The 19,990-nt window shown below is 39.1% G+C and overlaps 1 protein-coding gene across 1 annotated transcript; it reads left to right on the top strand.

Moving 5' to 3' along the window:
* Positions 1–3,316: 3,316 nt before the first annotated feature.
* On the top strand, positions 3,317–12,941 carry micall2a (mical-like 2a). Its single transcript, XM_070923746.1, has 17 exons — positions 3,317–3,459; positions 3,865–3,913; positions 5,165–5,306; positions 5,505–5,671; positions 5,868–5,998; positions 6,088–6,597; positions 6,714–6,898; positions 7,808–7,865; positions 8,336–8,535; positions 9,260–9,367; positions 9,545–9,609; positions 9,790–9,913; positions 11,867–11,969; positions 12,370–12,443; positions 12,529–12,643; positions 12,727–12,773; positions 12,862–12,941. The coding sequence occupies exons 1-17, from the start codon at positions 3,317–3,319 to the stop codon at positions 12,939–12,941; spliced, it is 2,301 nt and encodes a 766-aa protein (XP_070779847.1).
* The last annotated feature ends 7,049 nt before the right edge of the window (positions 12,942–19,990 follow it).

Raw genomic sequence — 19,990 nt, 5'->3', positions numbered from 1 at the left:
TCATTTTCCTTCTTCCTGTTTGTACAGAAAATCTTAACCAAAAAAACAGTGTATACTATTACTGCGCCGGAACATACTTTTTGAACCTTTCTGGGATGAGGAGCTTTATCATTTAGCCATTATTAATTAAATATTTCTTGCAGTACAACATGTTAGTAATTTTCTATAAATGTATAAACTAGTTGTCATCTTGTCGCAATTTTTTAATTTCATCTTCATGGTAACATCTAACATCTTTGTGACATTTTCTGGGCGTTGTTATTCAAACTGAAGTTCTTTATCTCATGTATCTCTGTTTTGTCGATTTTGATAAAAAATGTATAACTGTAAAACGTTTCTGTACCCTACATTATTTAGTTAACATCACATGCATGTTCTGTTTATATTCTGAACGTGATTTTTGTCACATCTTAAAAGTGTTTAGGTTGTCAACCAAATGAATGACACCTACTGCACGCCAGGTCTTTATCAGATAACAGTGACAAATGACAAATGCTGCCACCTTATCATGTCAGTCTATCAGCGGACAGCTGAAATGGGATACAGTCAAATCATTTCTAAATGATTTCACAAATGACAAGCTCATCCCTGACCTCTCGGGTTACCTTCACAGACAGGCAGGATGTCTGCAGGCAGCCACACGTCCTCAAAGGAAACAATGGAAATAGCTGAAAAATGAAATCATGAAGAGAGTCTATAAAGATGATGCATGTCTATTTTTTTCTAACTACATTCATCAAAGACATAGTATACTGAGTTTTTGGTTTTCATTGATAGTGACACCGGTTCCATAAAGAGCTGCGAATCTAAAGCAAAGGAAATGTAATCGCAGAGTTAAACCATCAACAAATGTAAAGTGATATCAGGATGAAATAATATTTCATGACAGCTGTGATAAATAAATGATGGAGTCACAAAATGTGAGATAATGTAGAACCATTTAACCAGAACCATTTTTCTTAAAACAGCTTTCATCAAACGCTGTTTCAGGATATGAAAGCCATCACAACTCAAACGGCAGACAAAATGTTTCTGAGTGACATGAGAGTGAATTATTTGTGATTTGCACATTTTAATCTTATTAAACAAACACAGCAGTGAGTCTGGAAGCATTTCATAATCCCATGTGTGTGTCTTCAACTACTGCACACAGTGTTTTACATCATACTTTACAAAATACAACATGATAGGAGGATACTGGTTTAAAACATCTAATCAACTAAACATTCCCAGGGTTGCAGTTTTGTATCTGATAATAGTGATAGTATTAGCTCATACAAGTAATGGGTGTCATAACATCTTTCATGATATTTGTACTGAATGGGCACATTGTATAGTTTGTGTGCTGGCATAATTCTAGTTGAAGTCCTACACAAGGTTTTGCTGCATACTTCTGCACTGACATTATACTAGCACTGTCTATTTGCATGCATTGTTTATGTATTTGACCACAAGTTTGAAGTGGTGGGATAGTCCTCTAACAGTGTAGTGTGACGCTGCCCCCTTCTGGACATGAAGATGTCCTCAGACAGGACAGTTGAGACAGATACTGCAGTTCAGACAAGGCATGCAGTAAGTGTTTTTAAATATATACATTTAAATACATTTCCCTTTTCACTGCAGCCACATCTCTTATTTGTTGTTTGGACCATAGTGAAACTTTTAAAGCTGTTACTCTGCTTAGTTCTTTGGAAACCCTGTTGTTGAGACAAATAAACAATTTATGTCTTACAGGTCAGTGTGGGTCGCTCGCGTTTCAAAGACTCTCTACTCTCACTAATTACATTTCCCATGTCAGAGGTTTGAACACTCACTGCTGAGGTGTCTGGGTCAAATTTGAGACTTCTTTTCAAAATGGGTCAGAGAAGGTGTTGTTTTGTTTCCTGTTAAGGTGGAATGACTCTTCAAGCTTTCTGTAAAATGTCTCCAACAAACTTTATGACTATAATTCTTAATCACTTTACTATTTGAAAGTTGCTGAGAGAGCAAGTCACAAGTTTTCCCTAAAATTTTGTGGGACACCATAATATGGGCTAATTAGGTCAGAATCCTTATATGACAATAGTTGGCCTCAATTAGTCCCCACACAAAGATGACTGAGGTATACACCATAGATTCTGTTCTTGGTTCTCATACTGCACGCTGACCCCGATATGCTGGCTGAGATAGCAAGTCTGGTGTTTAATTACTTCAGAAATCCTACAGCATATTCCTCCTTTACTGAGACGCCAAAAAAGATTAATTTCATGAGGCATTAAATGAAAATATTATTGTAAATGTCCATATAACCTATAGGGAAATGACAGCTGAAGCTTTTGCCCCAAGAGGAGTCTCCAGCAGAAATAAAAAAAGCACAGCAGGATTCTTCGTCAGATTACAATACAGTGACTATTCTGCTTGAGTTTCTATGCCCCACCAGGAGAAACGTAAAATATAATTAAATTAAATTAAATGCAGAGAGACATTTGCCGCTTTTCAGTTTGACTTTAACCATAGAAATACTGCAGCTTGCATTTAATTTCCCCCAAATCCAGATGGCTACTCCAGACTGGAGGATCAGAAGTGATCTGTAAGTAATAATAAAGTAATCAGAAGCAAAAACTAACTTTTTGCCTAAAGGTCACATTTGAGGGCCGTGTTTTCAACATAAGAGGCTTTCATAGTCACATCTGACAAAGGCTGACAAACCCAGCCTTGGTCACTCATTTGTGGTTCTGTCTGCAGGATTAAGCATAAAGGATGGACTAACTGGAACCTTGCATACTGGCAGCTGATGCACAAGCGGACAATTTAGTTTGAAGACAGTGTAGTTATTGTCAAATGGTTCAAAAATATAACCACAGTTGGATATGATCAGACTACTAAATAACGACAATGTAAAATATTGTGTTTTTTTCTGTTGCATTGAAATGCAGGTCAGTAACTTTTGGTCATTTTTTGATTGGGACTAATTCTGCACTAATTTACTAAAGAATTTACTTTCTGTGATTGACAACTTAGCTCTAAACGCTAGAAAAAAACGATTATTTACCTTTCTGGCTGAGTTTTATTCAACTGTTGTGAATGACGAATCAGCAGTCGGTGTCAATTAGTGTAATGAGCCGAGAAACGCACACCACCAGCTCGTCCCGCACACTCGCGGTCATTCAGGTACAAGAAGGAAACAGGACGCAGCTGCGGCGCCGCAGTTCACGGTCAAATCCTGAGCAGAGACTTTGTTTTCATCTGTCTTTCCTCCGACTCTTCCACACCGAAACCTCTGCCTGTTGCACACTTGTCTGCTCTGAGTGAACAGTGTCTCTGTCGCGCTGGGAGTATGGCTGCCATCAAGGCTTTGGAGCAGTGGTGTAAAACACACTGTGAGGGCTACCGAGATGTGGCCATCACCAACATGACGACTTCATTCCGGAACGGATTGGCTTTTTGTGCGCTTATACACAAATATAGACCGGACCTGATGTAAGTATTTCACTTTGGAAAAAAAATCTGTTATAATGAAGCTGAAATTCTGCCGGGGTTTGGTTGAGTAAATTATTAGCTTTGACAAAAGTGATATGTCCTGGGGTAGCTTGTCCCTTCATTGTGTCTTCTACACTCAGGATTGACCTGAGTTTAATTTTAAGATATATTTTTTCAGTGGTCCTTTTAGTTTAGTTTGGGGTGTTTAGTTCTGCTATTATAAATGTATGAATATTGGAAGAGAATCCATCTTAAATACGACAGATGATGCCTTCATAAATATAACATAACATCATTTTTTTTTATAGTTGAACTCCTCAGAGTCCTGATTCTAAGATAGATGAGGTTTTCTCCTACATGTCTAACGTCTCTCTCTCTTTGTTCATTGTGTTTCTGTTTTCCCAGAGACTATGACTCACTCAGAAAGGAGGATGTGTTTGAGAACAACAGACTGGTAAGATGTCAAGTTGTCAAACTTTTTCTCATAATAAGTGGAACTGACTTCATACTCAAATGTAGCAACACATCCACTTAATTAACCCCAGACACATGACGACACATCCAGCAACACACAGTATTTGTTCTTGCCTTCACATTTATCTAGCAGATCGGTTAAATATTTAGCTGTGTCAACATTTTAACAGCACAGCTGTTAAAGCAAAAACCACAACCAATTTTAGACTCCTCTCAAACTTAAAAATCCTGAATCTTTACTCTGCCTCTGTCCACTTGACCTCATTTATTTTGTTAACCCCTACATGACCTGAGCTGCACAGCCGGGACCTCTCCATTATTTAGTCTTCTTCCATTTGACCAGCTTCCTCTGAGGATTACAGGCCCTGCAGAGTGCTACAGTATGCACTCTGTAGGACTTCCTTGTTGTCTTGGATGATCCTGGCCCTGTCAGCAACAAACCTGAGCTCAGGGGAGAGGCTCTCCAGGTTATTCATTTTGAATGAGGCTTGCTGTCATCTGCCACTCGATCCTCCATGATGAAGGTTCGCTCAAAGCCACTGCTGTTGAATACTTCTTCAGGGTTATGCAAGAAGAATAATTTTAAACCAGATTTGTGGCCAGAGAATCATGTGTGTGATCAAGTTTTAGTTGTGATAAACTGTTGAAGATGCTCCCTGTACCGAAACATGAGAATGTGACTAGTGTGGTAATTCACACCCTTGTATATTTCATGAATAGTGTCATGTTTCTTACAGGTGGCTATTTCACAAGTTGTTAAATAAGAAATTGTCTCTGTTTGTTTGTAGCAAAACCAGCATTAGTTTTCAGCTTTCAGTGGTTTTCCTTTGCTTCAACAGACTTGGTATTCAGTGAGACTTTACTTTAGATTTAATGAGCATGTCCAGGCTGATCCGAAACAATGCCCCGATATCCTTCTGCCTCCATCCTTTTTCTTATCCCTACTAGCTCACAGGAAGTGCGCTATTCATTATACAGCCCTTTTCAGACCTCTCTGGGCCGAGCCACAGACTGCTGCTCGTCTATTTAAAGGAGATTGTATTGTCTGACATTTTTACACATGCTGTAATTGTAGGAGCTGACATTACTGCGCCCAGTGAATACCATGTTTTTATATGGCAAAAATGCTTTGGATTTGTTTACTTGGTCCATCATACACTACCATTTAAATGTTGTTTGGCAGGAGTTGATGGCTGTTGGTTAAACTGTGTATTATTTTTTTTCTGTCAAGGCTTTTCAGGTCGCAGAGGAGAAGTTGGGGATCCCAGCTTTGTTAGATGCAGAAGACATGGTGGCTTTAAGGATCCCGGACAGGCTGAGCATTCTTACCTATGTCTCCCAGTACTACAACTACTTCAAAGGACGGCCTCCCAGTGAGAACATGGCTAGTTCAAATATCCTTAGAAACCGTATAGCTAAGATTGAGTTGTCCATCCTCCTAACCAATAGGAGTTTCTTTCATTCTGAGCTTTTTCTTAAATATTTTTTTTCAGGTTTAGATTGAGGCATATTCCTTCTCTCCTGTGCTAGAGTGTGATGTTTGCCTCTAATGGTGTTTTACTTTTCCTCAGTGGGAGGTGTAAAAAGGCCAGCAGAGGGCTCCAAGGAAGAGCCGTCAGAGAAGAAAAATCTCCCAGTGGTTGCCAAAACGTTTGTGTCCAAAACAGCCATTGAGAATCGTTTACCCTCCACTCTCACTGCTCAGACCTCGACCAAGTTGGCCAGAGCTGCTGTTCAGGTCAGTACTCATGTCAAAACACATCATCAAACACTTGAAGTTATGTCTGTGTTGTCTTACACTATTACTGTTTTGATTACTATATTAAGAACAAGGAGGAATTTCCTTTTTTTCAGTGGGTTAGGTAAATGTTAATAAGGTAAGTATAATACCGTTTTGGATAGAGCGTTGCCTCAGTTTTAGTTTTCTTTCACAGAAGGCGGTTCTGGCAGAAAACGGCAACAAAAATGGGACTCTCAATAGCAAATGTATTGCATGCAAGAGTCACGTTCATCTGGTTCAGAGGCACTTTGTGGAAGGCAAGCTCTATCACAGAAGCTGTTTCAAGTAAGAATTTAATCTATATTCACTGATACTGTCCTGTCATGTACTGTACTGATTGCATTCATAATTTTATGTTCATAAACTTCCACCAGGTGCGGTGAGTGCTCCAGCGTGCTTCATGCAGGAGGCTACAAACCTGGGAAGAATCCAGACACTTTCATCTGTAACGCCCACCAGAACAGTTGCAAGCCTTCCTCCTCCGAGGCTGGGATCAAAAATGGACCCGCCACTTCAGCTGGGCGATTAAATAGTGCCAGCCAGACCCAGCCTGCACCACGCCCCTCTTCTGTGCTGTCAGCCCCACTGAATATTACTGTGAAGCCAGTCAGTCCCACTCCACCTCCCCAGTCCTGGACGGCCTCAGCCCAGAAGACGCAGTCGGCCCGGCAGAGGTTTTTCCAGGCTGCATCACCATTCACAGAGGCCTCAACAGGTAACAGGAAGCCCACAGAGCCCTCAAGTGTTTTAGGAAGGCCGGAGGTCCCACTGAGTCCTGATGATGAGAAGAGCAGAGCCAGGACAACTATTGGAAAGAAATTGGCAGAAGAAAACTGCAACAACAATAACAAACGCCCGTTCACCATCCGATCAGCAGAGAGACGGTGAGTATTGCGCTCTGTGGCCACGAATAGATTCTCCTAGTCTTTCCCACAGTCTGTATGGTTTTGTAATGACTTCTGTTATTAAGGCTGATGGTGGGGGCTTTCTCTCTCTGCAGGCTTGGAGATGAGCCAAGTTCAGCTGACAGCCCCGGTTTGAGAAAGGATAAATGCAGCCAAGGCCCAGCAGGAAACTGGGCAGGACAATCCTCCACCAGCCAGACAAACAATAAGGAATCGCCATGTCTGAAGGCCATCAACAAAGACAACACAAGGCCAACAACTGTACCCACAACCGCCAAAGGCAAGCGCTACTAAATTCATTTCAGTTGTTCTTGATCCATTATTTGACACCTAGCCAACATCCATCCCCTCCCCCCACCCCCACCCTCAACCCCTCACCCCTCCAATTCTCTCTCTGTCGCAGAACGCATTCATAGAAAACAAAGCCCTTTTGTCATTTTTGCCCTATTTATACAGCCAGTGCGTTTAGCATGATGTTGGCTCAATGTTGGATACTGACATTTTAATTTCTGTCTCATACTTGTAATGAACTTTCATAGTTGAACTGTCATTCTCTTTGGATGGATGTGCATGCATGGCTGCAGCATCCTGACAGTCAGTGGCTTTTCAGACAGAAACACAATTATTGTTGGTTTCTAATATAAATGGTCATCAAATTATCGTCTTTGATAGAAGTCTCCCTATCATGGAAAGTAATTATGTTGCCAGCTAATATGGACCACATTTTGACCGTGGACATTACTCTAACTTGTCATGGAAGTCAAGATCACCTCTTGTCAAATTTTGTGAGTTTGTGCATTTATCCATTTGAAGACAGTTTGTCTCATGCATCATTTGGGTCTTTAACACAGTTGTGCAGGTGAAGATCAGTTGCATTGTTATGAGAGACTAGATAATGAAGCTGCACTTACAATCAGCTGCTCATTACCTGGTGAGTGTGACACGGAGAAAAGTCAAGGGAGTCTTTTGTTTATTGTGTACAGGAAGTTGAACTGCTTTGAGTGCACACTTCATTGCTAAAGCAGATGTCAAATGAAAGTCAATGTGATAACGTGTCCCTGGTTTTTAATTCAAGAATGATTTCAACAGTTATACATGTGACAGATGAAGTAGTGATAAGCTTTCTTTTGCCATCATGATTTTATTTTCGTCATTCACTCAACTTTTTCTGTCAATCATTTGTCTGCAGATCCAATCTACGAGTGGCAATCAAAGCTCAAACCTTTGAAAACTGAGCTAGGTCTGAAGTAAGTATATTTTACCTAATAACTCACTTTGGTGGAAGTGGGAGGTTACACAAGTGGACAAAAAACAGCTTGAAAGATTTGTCTTAAAACATCTCTGACCATTCAGCTTATTCACTCTCCAGAATGCAGAATCATAGAGCTCCGTCCATCCCTGTTAATGTTGACTGGCTCAGAGTGCAGCCGCTAGCTCTGTCCCGCATCCTAACAAGCCCCAAGGAGTGCCAGGCCTGAACCTTTCCTGCTCTAACACTAGACTGTCTCATTTCTAATCCCTGCTGATGATTCCTTCAATGTTTTCGCCACCTTTTATCTTTACAAAATAAAAAGGTGAGGCCTTTTCTTATATTTCATTCTTTATGTTCAGCCTATAGGTGTAATTACACAATTTACGTCAGATAAATGCTGTACTTTTACACCATTTTTAAATGGTGACACACTTAAAGAGTGATTTCATTGTGTTTTTCTTACAGAGATACTGAAGCTGAAGCCTTGACTGAGCCACGTAAGCCTGGATTCATGTCCACGACTTCCTCTAATGTCTCCATCAGTACAACAAGGCCTCCCTCTGCTCCAACACCTGCAGTACCTCCAGTTAGCTTTGCTCTGTTTGATCCTGCACACTTTAGGGAAGTCTCCTACCAGGCACCTCCGCTTGGCTCTGGAAACCTGGGTAAGTTGCTTCTGTACATTATAATAAGAGACATTTGTCTACTAGTGGACCTTTTTTGATATCCAACACTCTGCTAATACAAACTGACTCCATGTTCAGAATATACACTCTTTGTCTTCGGTACTATTTGACCTAGTCAATAAGGTGCATTGTGGTATAGAATATTGTGCTTGTAACACTTTTTTGAGCTTGTCTTGGCAGTTCCCATAAAAAATTAAGCTGTGTAACGTTACAATATCTATATGTTTTGTCTATGGCGTAAATAGACTATTTGCAAGTCCAGTCTTTTAGCTAAGTTTCTGGATTTTCAGAACTCCTGAGGGAAATTTCTGGCTCTTTAGCTGCTAAATGCTCCACTATGTGTACAAGTAGTGTACAGTGCGTTTTAGAGCTTTTTTGCTGTGCCAAAAACAACTCTATGAGAGCGGTGAGAGTGAACCAAAATGGTAAAGTTGTGGGCCCGACAGAAAAACAATGAGCTGAAACTCCAAAGTAATTTGGCTTTATCCTCTGGGGACAGTGAAACATTTGTAGTTTGATGGTAAAGCATTCAAAAGTTGTTGAGATATTTCAGTCTGCATACTGCTCACAAAGCAACATTCACACACACTGATTCCCATACAGACAAGCTGTTGCATGTCTTTAGCAGAAAACAGAAAAAGGCATTAGCAGATTGAACTTTCTGCAGATCTACAGCATGTAAACCTTCCTGTCCTTATTTTAGGTTTTAAACATGGGAGTCACTCATCTGTGAAATCCCCACCCAGGCGACCAGCTGCAGAATCTATTAGTTCTTCATCGACTGCTCCAGCCAATCACGGAAATCCGTCAGGTTGATTAAAAATATCATCATCAAAGCCTCACATACATGGCCTCAACCATCTTGTTGATTTCATATATAAACAGTAATTTTTCACTGAAAATAAATCAGGTGAAGTCATATGTGACAATGCTTTTCTGAAAAGCTGCCATGAAAGGACTATCTAATCCTATTTTATCTACCTCTTAGGCGCTAAAAAGGGAAAGTATTTGTCACCCACCAACGCCTCCAGGACTGAAATGAGGTCACCCTCTGTAAGTTCCCTCCATTAAGTCTCTTAAGAGATTAATTAACAGCTCTACAAATATGCTTTCATTACATTCCCAGTAAAAAATGGACGACCTTCTTTACGTTTAAGTGGCCAAAGATGGAATTTTCAAATTAAAGTTATCTATACTTGACTGTGACTCTTAAGTTCTTTTGTTTTATATCAGGTGAAGTCTTATCATATTCCAGTGGAGCAGATTGAAGGGGAGCTGAATGATATTGAGACAAACTTGGCTCAGTTGGAGAAGGAAGGTGTGGAGCTGGAAAAGAAACTCCGCAGCTGTGAGGAAGGTACTTTTTTCCTGTCACTCTTCCCCTGCAACGTATTTTTCCTACTTCCTTTTTCCTGTTTAGACGTGCAAATAAAATTGAATGTTGACATGTCAGAAACAATCGGTGCAATTTTAAAAAATATTATTTTGAGGCAGAAGCTATCAGTGCAGCAGTCAATTTTTACTCTCTTGCAGTGAATAACCTCAACGCAAACGTTGATATTTTATTGTATTTGTGCAACCTGCCGAATCCCACTGCTGCTTCAGTGAGAGTATCTCTCGTGCAGAGTTGTGTCCTGGTTGCTTCACACGGGACACACACATTCACTCACCGTCAGCTGAAGCGTGGCGTGTGTGTGTGTGTTTGGGGATTTACCTGCCATTTCTATTACTGTTTCTGCAGCCAAATGAGGTGAGAGGCACAGACAGCCCACAGGGATGTTGCTTCTCTTTTGAGGTAGTGGGAGTAGGGGGCCTGATTGCTTTGCTCAAGGTCAACATGACTTGGGTATAGTAATATATATTCTGGTCGATTGCATACTTTTCCTACGCACCACCTAGGAAGCTTGAGCATGCAATCGCTTGGCCAGAATTTGACATCAATTGCACACCTCCTAGGAGATCATCTACTTCTCAACTGGAATTTGCCGTCAAAAAACTAAACCCTGGCACTCTAGTTCAATGCAGAATAAAATCATGATGGCAGGATGTACACTGCCTTGTCCTCAGTCTCTGTCCTGATCAGTAAATGTGGCTTTGGTGTGTGTTTTGATTGATTAGTCACTAATTGGGATTGGCAAATATTCACTCAAAATCTATTGATCCACCTACTCAGGTAATCCAGTCTGACTTGGTGAAGCAGAAAATGCAAGCTGTGATGTGTTGCAGTGCATATCACCATACTGTGGTGTACCAAAGGAATCCCTAAAGCATGATTACTGCTTTGGGAATATATTTAATAATATATTTATTTTTATGTATTAATCACTGTCTTTGACTTTTTGAGCGCAATCCTCTAAAACACATTTTCAGGAAAAATACAAATGAAGCTAATCCCTACTGGACCTAAATCATTTTTAAATAAGTGATGAATACAAATGTTTTTCTACATGAAATATCAGAAAATCATGAGAAATGCTCATTATAATTTGCTATGGTGACATTTTAAAATGCTTGTTTTGTGCAACCACTCTAAAACCCAAAGACATTCAGTTTTCTTTGATATTTGACAAAGAAAAGAAACAAATCCTCACAACTATTGGCTGCTACAGTCCCTTAAGTGAAGTGTTGACATGGTCCCAGGAGGTGAGTCACCCTCCATCTCAACAACCCTGCACCCTGCTGCTGCATACCAGCCAAATTATCCAAACACCTAATTTGTTATCGGACTTAATTGTATTATTGTCTAGCTAATACAGTCATATGATAACAAAGAGTTGATATGGTGAAAATAACATGAGCCATGATTCTGGATGAGGAGAGGCTTCTTGATAGTTGGATTAAAAAAGTCACTGATGTAAAATGTCTTTTTTTTTTTTTTTAAATAACCAAAATGTATAATGTGAAAGCAGAATCATTCTACAGCTTGCTCTTTAATCTCAGTCATTGCATTATTTGACATCAGAAGAGCACAAAGCCAAAATTGAACACTGTGTTTGAGCTTAATTTATCCCTGCGGGATTTCATTTACTCACAAGTCAGAAACATTTAGTTGAGTTGCGTGAAACTGTACTGTAAGTTAGCCAGAGCAGATAATAAATGCAACATTTAAAGAAATGTAGAGTCTCTACAGGCATTATAGGTGTTGTTGAATACTTCAAATGATCACGATTAATTAATTCATGAATTTTTACCCAGTATGTATACATCAGGGCTTATACATTACACTGTGACCATTATTGAAGTTTATTATACTATATCTCATCAATAATATCTGTCTATTACTGACATTTTTTTAAATTTGGTCTTTCAGAGGGAGAGGGGGACATATTGATGGACCCACTGATGGTTGACTGGTTCACCCTTATTCGAAAAAAGCAGATGTACATTAGAAAGGAATCAGAGCTTGTGTACATGTGAGTACTTCTTGTTTTATAGCTTAAAAGGTAAGGGCTGATGCACAGTGAGGTTGTTAAAGGACCTGCCATCCATATTGTATTTGAACTAATTTGTTTGTTTGCTCCCAATTTCAGTTGTAATTGTTTACCTCAGAAAGGCTTCTACTACAGCCTGTGTGCCATAAAAGCTATTTTTATTTTGAATTATATTAACAACTCCATACCTTGAAATATTTTCCAATGATGTTCCGCTATAAAAATGAAGCCCGGTGTTATAATTGTCATTATTCTTATACGCTTATCAGGAAGAATTCAAACTTATTAACTGTCAAATTAAATATATTTGTTCAAGACAGTTTAGTTTTGCGAAAGTTGTAATTTTTTTTTTGTTGATGTTATTAATGATTGCATATCTCAGAGCCAGGACTCAGGAGCTGGAGCAGCAGCAGCCAGGTGTGGAGGGGGAACTTCGTAGGCTGCTGGAGAAGCCAGGTAAGAGATCACTTACTCCACTTCTCAACAGCAGCTCTGTTACTTTCTTTTCCCAACGCTAAAGTCTGTCAACTTGGTTTCACAGATCATTTAAAGTCTAGAGAGGAGCAACAGCGGGAGAAGAAGTTGATGCAGAGACTGATGGAGATTGTGGACGGCAGAAATGCGATTGTGGAGGGTCTGGATGAAGACCGGCTGAGGTAACATAATGCACCTTATAATTAATGTTTAAGTTACAGGAGTGATCACTAATCACTTTTTTTTTTTTTTTTAACAATTTCAGGGAAGTGGAGGAGGATCAGCAGTTGAATGAAATGATGCAAAATCTTGGTGAGTATTGTTTAAAATGGTTTTCTTTTAGATGAGATTTTTCACTTTGAGTGCATCATTCTAATATACACTGTTTTCTGGTGAATAGGAGTAAAGAAAGCCAAAAATAAAAGGAAATCCTCCATCTCAAAACTGTTCAGGCGGAGAAGTAAAAGACGAGTGGAATGAGCCTCAGGGCAATTTTTACTAAAGTTTCATGCTGAACTGAAAGTCGTTGTCTTATTATATTATTATTATTAGTATGATTATTATCATCTCTTTTTAAGATTTTTAAGGGTTTTATATCTAAGTACTGCAGTACATACTGTGCTAACGAGAAGGCAAATGAAAAGATATCAAATTAGGAAGCATAATGGATCAAGTCATGTGTGTTTCTAGTTGTATCAGAATATTTCAAAATAAAGGTTCATTGACAATTTTATTTTTGTTCAACATTCACCTTCAGTTCTTCGTTTGGCGTTAAGTGGGGTGAGAATTTCTAAATGGCTTATGATTCAATCTTTGCTTTTTTCACAAGGAGTGTTATGTTTTTTCACAATGTTTTTTTTCAATAAGATGATGGTGGTTAATTATGCTGCGAGCATTTCCCTTATAATGATTAGACTGCAGTGTCACGAGTGTCGAAAAAATGCCATCGTTCATGGATATGTTTGTTATGTAAAGATGCTGTATATTTATTGAATGATTGGAATCAAATTAAATTAATTATTTGACTTTCAGTGGGTCAAAAATGTTGGCAGTTAAAAACAAACTATTATTATTTCCAAATTACAGAACACTGGCTGTTCCACATGCAAATAAGAATGAGCAGAATAAATGTGTAATCCTTCAACAGTCTTGATCCAAAATGAAATAATTCAGTATTTATTTATGGATTTTAACACATTTACTGTAAGAATATTAGCAGGAGAAAAAGCCTTGACAATTAAGTTTGAATGGCTGTGGAGTGTAAAATGGAGAGCCACACATGTTGAACTGCCTTGCTGCAGACTGCAGTACCTCTCTCACACTGTACTGTAGGTGGCAGCCTGGGTATGCTGTATCACAAGGCACGAACTTGGAAATCCAATTTGCCACAGTACGGACAGTTAATTTCTTTGCTAATTTTATAAATGCTGCAAAAATGTTCAGCTGTGCTGATGCAATAATGTTATGTGAAAGAGGATTAGGTAGAGCTGTAGCTTATGGCCGGGGAAGGCTTATAAACTATAGGTTGTATTGAGCTCTTTATCTTCAAACCGGGTTTAATTAAACATTACTCTTTACTAATATCTGCATCAGAAATGCTCCGTACCTGAGCTATTTAAATGTTCAAACGACGTTTGGAGTCACTCGAGTGTGAAAATGGCATTCGCAGTGTTTGTAAGGAATGTACTGTAATGTTGCATTTTAAGTGTTATTGAATGGTATGTACTTGTACTCTATTTATAGTATTTTTAAACTTGAAATCTGTTGTCCAATAAATCCTTTGAAGATTAGTGTGTATGAGAGGTTGAATTATTTACTTAATAACGGCTTCCTTTGGCACACATCCTTCTATTTAAACACATCCCTGAACTTTTTAGCACTCCACTTCCCATGTTACAAGCTTCACCAGTGACTGTTGATTCAACGACTGCCAAGATCAGACGATGCTTTCAGTAAGAAACCAACAATTCTGTGACTCCTTTGCATTAAAGCTGTGGAGTAATCACTGAGCTGCATCAATGTATGCTTTTAATAAGGTTTTTTAAGGATGGCATCAAGATAATTCACTGGCGTCAATATATTGCAGCTACTTATAAACTACATATCCCTCATTTTGAGATGCATGAAATTGTGATCATGAACTTGGAACACAATCTTTCTAGCTGAGCAGAGTTGGGGATGATATTGGTACAAAATGCCATGCGTGATGTGTGTGACAGTCGAGACTGAATGTGTGATATTAGAGTTAATTAAAGCTTTGCGCCCCATCTACTGCAAATGCTTGCACTTCTGCAATTAAGAATCAAAGGCGAGGGCTTAGTGTCAGGGGGGTGTCTAATACATGGTTTTAACAGGAATGGGACCTGATTTGCCAAGCTCCTAGCGACAAGCATTAACAACAGCCTCAAATTAGAGGGACATTAATATTCATAAGTAAAACAATTCATCCTGTGAATGTGTGATGAAATGGAATCCTCTGAGGTGAGCTCTTGTGTCCAGGCTGCCATCGTTCATTAAAATATGCCATTACCCATGAAGTGCTTAATCTTTATGAAAGGATGGTAAAATCTGTTTGAACTGCTCTGACAGAAAGGTGGAAATTGTAATATTCAGCACCTTACATTATGTTAATCCTGTACATTTTTTAAATGCGATGATGTCAAACAACATAGGTTTCTATATGTCTCATTAGCTGAATTGTTTAGGCTTCCTGAATGAAAATGTACAATGTATAATCTTTGCATGTGCACATTGATATTAGTCTGTTATTCTATTAATAAGACGTGAGTGCTTTGTGATGTTTTAGGTTAGCTGTTGTATGCTGCCACTTGCAACACAATCTAAATTGTGTGTGTGTGTGTGTGTCGTCTTATTCCAGTCCCTGCCAGAGTCTCTGCCACTAGCCTGTAATTATGATCCTCGAGGTAATTTTATCAGGCTCATTAGCTCTGATGAGTAAACGAGAAGCGTGCCTCTAATTTATTGGCCATCCAGGCTGGAGACTTAATTCTCATCAGAGAGATCATAATATTTGTATAGAGAGACAGATATACAGAATATATACTCAGTTACAAGGCTCCTAGACCAACACTGAGGCCGAGACGTTTGTGACTTAAAACCAGTAATTACACTCAAAACATGAAGTCTGTTTAGATAATTGGGCATCTGCTAAAATAATTTCCATAGATGTCATTCTGATGAGCAGGGCAACAAAACATTGTCTCTTTTTGATTCAGGCATGATTTCAAATGAAAGCTGTTTGTATTCTACAGAGTCTTGTGACTTTAACTTCCTGCACAAAATTAGATTCTCAAACCTCCGCAAACCAAATTGCATTGTTTTGTTCCCTGTTCAATAGAGATGATCCATTTTCTGTGTCAGAGAATGTGTTAAGGGAGCGGGGTAAATATGCTCACAATTTTCAGTGTGTAGAAATTTGCATTGAGGGGAAATTATGCATGCTGGCTAGTGGAAATGAAATGTATAAAGTGCATGACTGGTAGACTTGACAAGTGCAGCTTTCATCCATCTCAAATGAATAATTTTCACTTCCCTTAAACATCCTTAATCCAACCATGTTATCAGCGGGCATGCAGGATTCTGCCAGACTTTCTCCTTAACGGCACAGCAACTTTCAACTTGCCTGAGATTCTGCACTGCAGTTGCTTACCACATGGTCTTAGGGACTCACTCTTATCCTTTCCTGCTGGTTTTGTGGATCAGTAAAATTCCTTCAAAACACAATATATACATAGCGCAAGTCTTAATAGATAGCAGAATGTCTCACTCTACCCTCCTCTGTGCTGCCTCAGAGGTCGACTTAATGCACTGTATTTTACCTCTGATTCACATTGGCAGAGAACTCAGAGGATGGTGTCTAAAAAACCTATTTGCTCGGTGGCCCTTTGTCCTCTATTTCAAATTTCAGTGACAGACCCTTCCATGCTAGTATAACGTGGTTTGGAAATCCATATGGCCGTAAAGGGATAGAGAAGGATATTCATGGTAAATTACTCATTTACAGCCCAGTATTCAGCAGTTTGACTTGTTATTTTGGGAACATTTCCTTGTCTTCTTCACTGAAATACACGATGATGATACTATATTATGGCAAATTCCCCCCTCTACATCCAAATCCTTTTAATTTATGCACTGTAGCATGTTTTCTAAATACTACTGACAATAAACAATTAAATGTTTAATTTGTGTTTATGCTGCTAATCCTTGTGATAGCCTCTAATATGAATATAAATGAATATGTTACCTGGCTATTTTCAATATCCACTTTCACAGAAGCCCCAGTTTGCGATAAGAATATTAACCTCATCAATTTCAGGTAACTTTCAACGCTTTAACATCTTGTCTTAAAGACCTACGTGTTAGCAGGAGTCTCAGCCTTGGCATTTAGTGACATTTTAAGCCTTTTAACAGAATCCAGACAGGGATTTGCAGTTTCCACCAAAGGAAAATAATTTATATCCTCCTTTCTGAGAAACTGTGGGTAGAGGGATTAAATGCACCAGAGAGATTTGTATGTGGTGCAAGTAAAACAATATTGTGACTCAGTTAATACATTTCCTACCATCTACTTTCATGCTTTGAGGAAGTCGGGAGTTGTTACTCATCGAGCTAAAGTTGGCTTTGATGCTTTTCTTGTTTAATTTTCTCATTTTCAAGGTTTTAAGTGTATAGGTCACAGCGATGACAGCGCTGTGTACCTGAACTCCTCTTACAAGAGTGCTATGAGACACCTTAAATAAGTCTCTGCTGGGTCTGAGGCAATGCAGAGTCTGACCCAGACCAATTATTTTGCATTCTTTCTCAGTCAAACTCCCTTAAAACCTTTGGAACAAGGAAATGTTTTCACGCCACTCACACATTATATTTAAAACATGATGATGTCCTGCACACACACACACAAAAAATCTGAATGACAGTTTGGAACACAAAAGGTCTTTTCTGCATGTTGGATGGTTTGTGGTCTGTATATCTGCCAGTGTGTGTGATGGCTGCTGTGTAGTGGAGACATGCAGGGCTCTGTTCTCTCTGTGGGCAGGCAGCTTTGATGCACTGCCTCTCTTATCTCATGCCTGGCAAGGTTAATGAAGTGGTGGCACTTTTGGAGGAAGTAGAAATGGGATGAGTAGCAAAGACCAGAGGAAGCTTGGAGATGAAACGTCCTGCTCTTAGCAGCTGTAAGTGGCAATTTTGGTGAATTACATAGACAATAAGAAAGGGGGTTGTCATCCTCTTAAACACAACAGTCGTCTGAATCAGGAATGGTTGATTGCATCTCTTTCAGCCTGGTTCATATGAAATTACATTAGCATTTAAGCATCACATGTAACTTGATCTGTCAAACATCTCCTTATAAGGCCATGTTAGTTAGTGTTAGTGTTTCTATGCAACATTTAAGTCAGGTATTTTGCTCTGTAATGGTATGAATTGCATTCTGAGGCATAAAGGAACATTGTAAAATGCTAAACAGTCCAAGTTGTTTTCTGTCTGTGAGCGTCAGATCATTCCTCATTTGAATCAGGAGAGCTGATGGTTTTCAGCAGGGTGTAGTCTGCTCTACTCCTTTGAAGGACCTCTGAAAACCCAATGTGCCTTTGTCAGGGGCAACAAGTCTCACTTAAGTGAAAGAGGTGGCTTATTTTATTTGTAATAAGTGTCTTGGAAGTTGGATCGTGGTTACAGCTTAAACAAAGGGCAGAAATGCCACCATAATATAAATATAATAACAGGTGATGTACTGCTAATGCTCTGTATTCCTTAGCTTTTTGATTTTAATATTCCAATTCCCTTTGCATCTATAAGAGCTAATAGGTAAACAGTCCTGAATGGAAGAAATGAAGCAGGTCTACATGCCAATGAATTAGCATATAGATGAGTTCATCTCATACAAATAGTGCTCTTTTGCCCAGAACTCCCTGTGCTGAGCAAAGATCATGTATGTAAAGTATGCATGCAGAAAATGTAAATTAATCCATTTCAATCATCATTCTATCTAATAAGAATTTTCCCTCCCTTCTCTCGTTTGTCCCTCGTTGCTCAAATGTCCAGAAATATTGAGAGGGCGGTCAAACTATTCCCCGAAGCAGCTTAATTGTTTTACACTTTACAAAAAATGCAGAAAAAACAACATGCACAAAAAATATAGAAGGATAGCAGATGTAAAATTGATGTAAATTACAAATAAGCACCCAGGATAATTTGCCTATGGATCAGACAAAGGCTGAATTGAGTTTGACATAAATAAAAGCACCTCCATGTTGCTTAAATCAAATAATGCTTTGAATTTCTAAAGCACAGATTCCATAAAAGGAGTGCCATTGACCGTATGTTTTGTGTTTGATCCTCATTATTGTAATTCCATAAACAAACACCACCCCTGTGAAACACAAGTATTTGTTACATAGCTCTTGTTAATATGCTAAAAGAAGCTTATAGAATTGGGTCAGCTAATTAAGCAATTAGCTTATTTCAGCTCTGTGGTCAGGCTGTTACTAATCTATGGCATTGTGAGCCCAGATCTGCCAAAACCGAGAGGCTTGTGTGTCTGTATCTTCCATCCCGTCTGACAAAGGATCATGTTTGAAGTCATCCTTTCCCTCTGCAGAAAGGCAGAAGACTTGTCTCTGTTCACTAATGCTCACGTTTCTCATGCAAATCCTTGGAATTGAATAGGTTGTTTATTGTCTAGTTAATATATTGAGACATTTATGTAGTGCTGTTGAAGTGTTTGCTCTCTGCATTTGTTGCTGTGTTAACACACATGAAATCCCAGACAGATTAGAGTTTGATAGCATTAAAGCCATGATGAATGTTGGTGGCTTTTAGCAGAGCCCACCACGTGGCTTCTTACCAGGCGTCTGACGAGAGCAGAGTTAGGCAGCGCGACTGTGGAACGTTAAATACTTCAGTGGTATAATTTGATGAAACATTTTTTTTTTTTGTTAGCCGACAAGTTAAATATCCTGAAACTTCTCTGTCTAGAAGAAACTGCTGTTACTGTAGGCCAGTGGTTCTCAAACTACTTCTGTCACGTCCCCCTTCAGAAGCCGATAAAAGTTCATGCCCCTCCTCCCCGGCAAAAGTGGATTTCATTTTTATCAATCATAAATAATACGGACGATTGAAATAAGAAAAACATTCAGATTGCATCAGAGCACTTTTGTTTGTTTATGTCACCACATGAATCATATTCATGCAACTTTTAGGTCTGCTGAACATCCATGCCCCCCCTTGCAGTGGCTCTACGCCACCCAGTTTGAGAACCATCCATAGGCCATCACTTCCTGGTACTTTGCTGACTGTATATCTTAAACAGTTTAAGATGTTACGAACACGGAACAATCCCTTAAGTAATGTTTTCCAATTATCCAGACTGAAAAAAATGTATGGATTGATTTATGCCTCTGTGTGCAGTTTGAAGGTATGCTAAGTGGTGAGCTTAGCTTAGTTCGAGCTACGGGATATCTGTGGGATCAGTAGCAGCTCTGCTCAAAGGTAGACAAATACACATT

The sequence above is a fragment of the Enoplosus armatus genome, chromosome 17, assembly GCF_043641665.1.
Source record: "Enoplosus armatus isolate fEnoArm2 chromosome 17, fEnoArm2.hap1, whole genome shotgun sequence".
In the NCBI taxonomy this organism is placed as follows: Eukaryota; Metazoa; Chordata; class Actinopteri; order Centrarchiformes; family Enoplosidae; genus Enoplosus; species Enoplosus armatus.
This window is presented reverse-complemented; position numbering and strand designations above follow the sequence as displayed.

Excerpts from the sequence above, each read along its gene's own strand:
- micall2a (XM_070923746.1), top strand. The coding sequence starts at position 3,317 with ATGGCTGCCATCAAGGCTTTGGAGCAGTGGTGTAAAACACACTGTGAG. Across the intron at positions 9,610-9,789 it reads CTGAAATGAGGTCACCCTCT|GTGAAGTCTTATCATATTCC; the intron begins GTAAGTTCCCTC and ends GTTTTATATCAG. Across the intron at positions 11,970-12,369 it reads GAATCAGAGCTTGTGTACAT|AGCCAGGACTCAGGAGCTGG; the intron begins GTGAGTACTTCT and ends TGCATATCTCAG.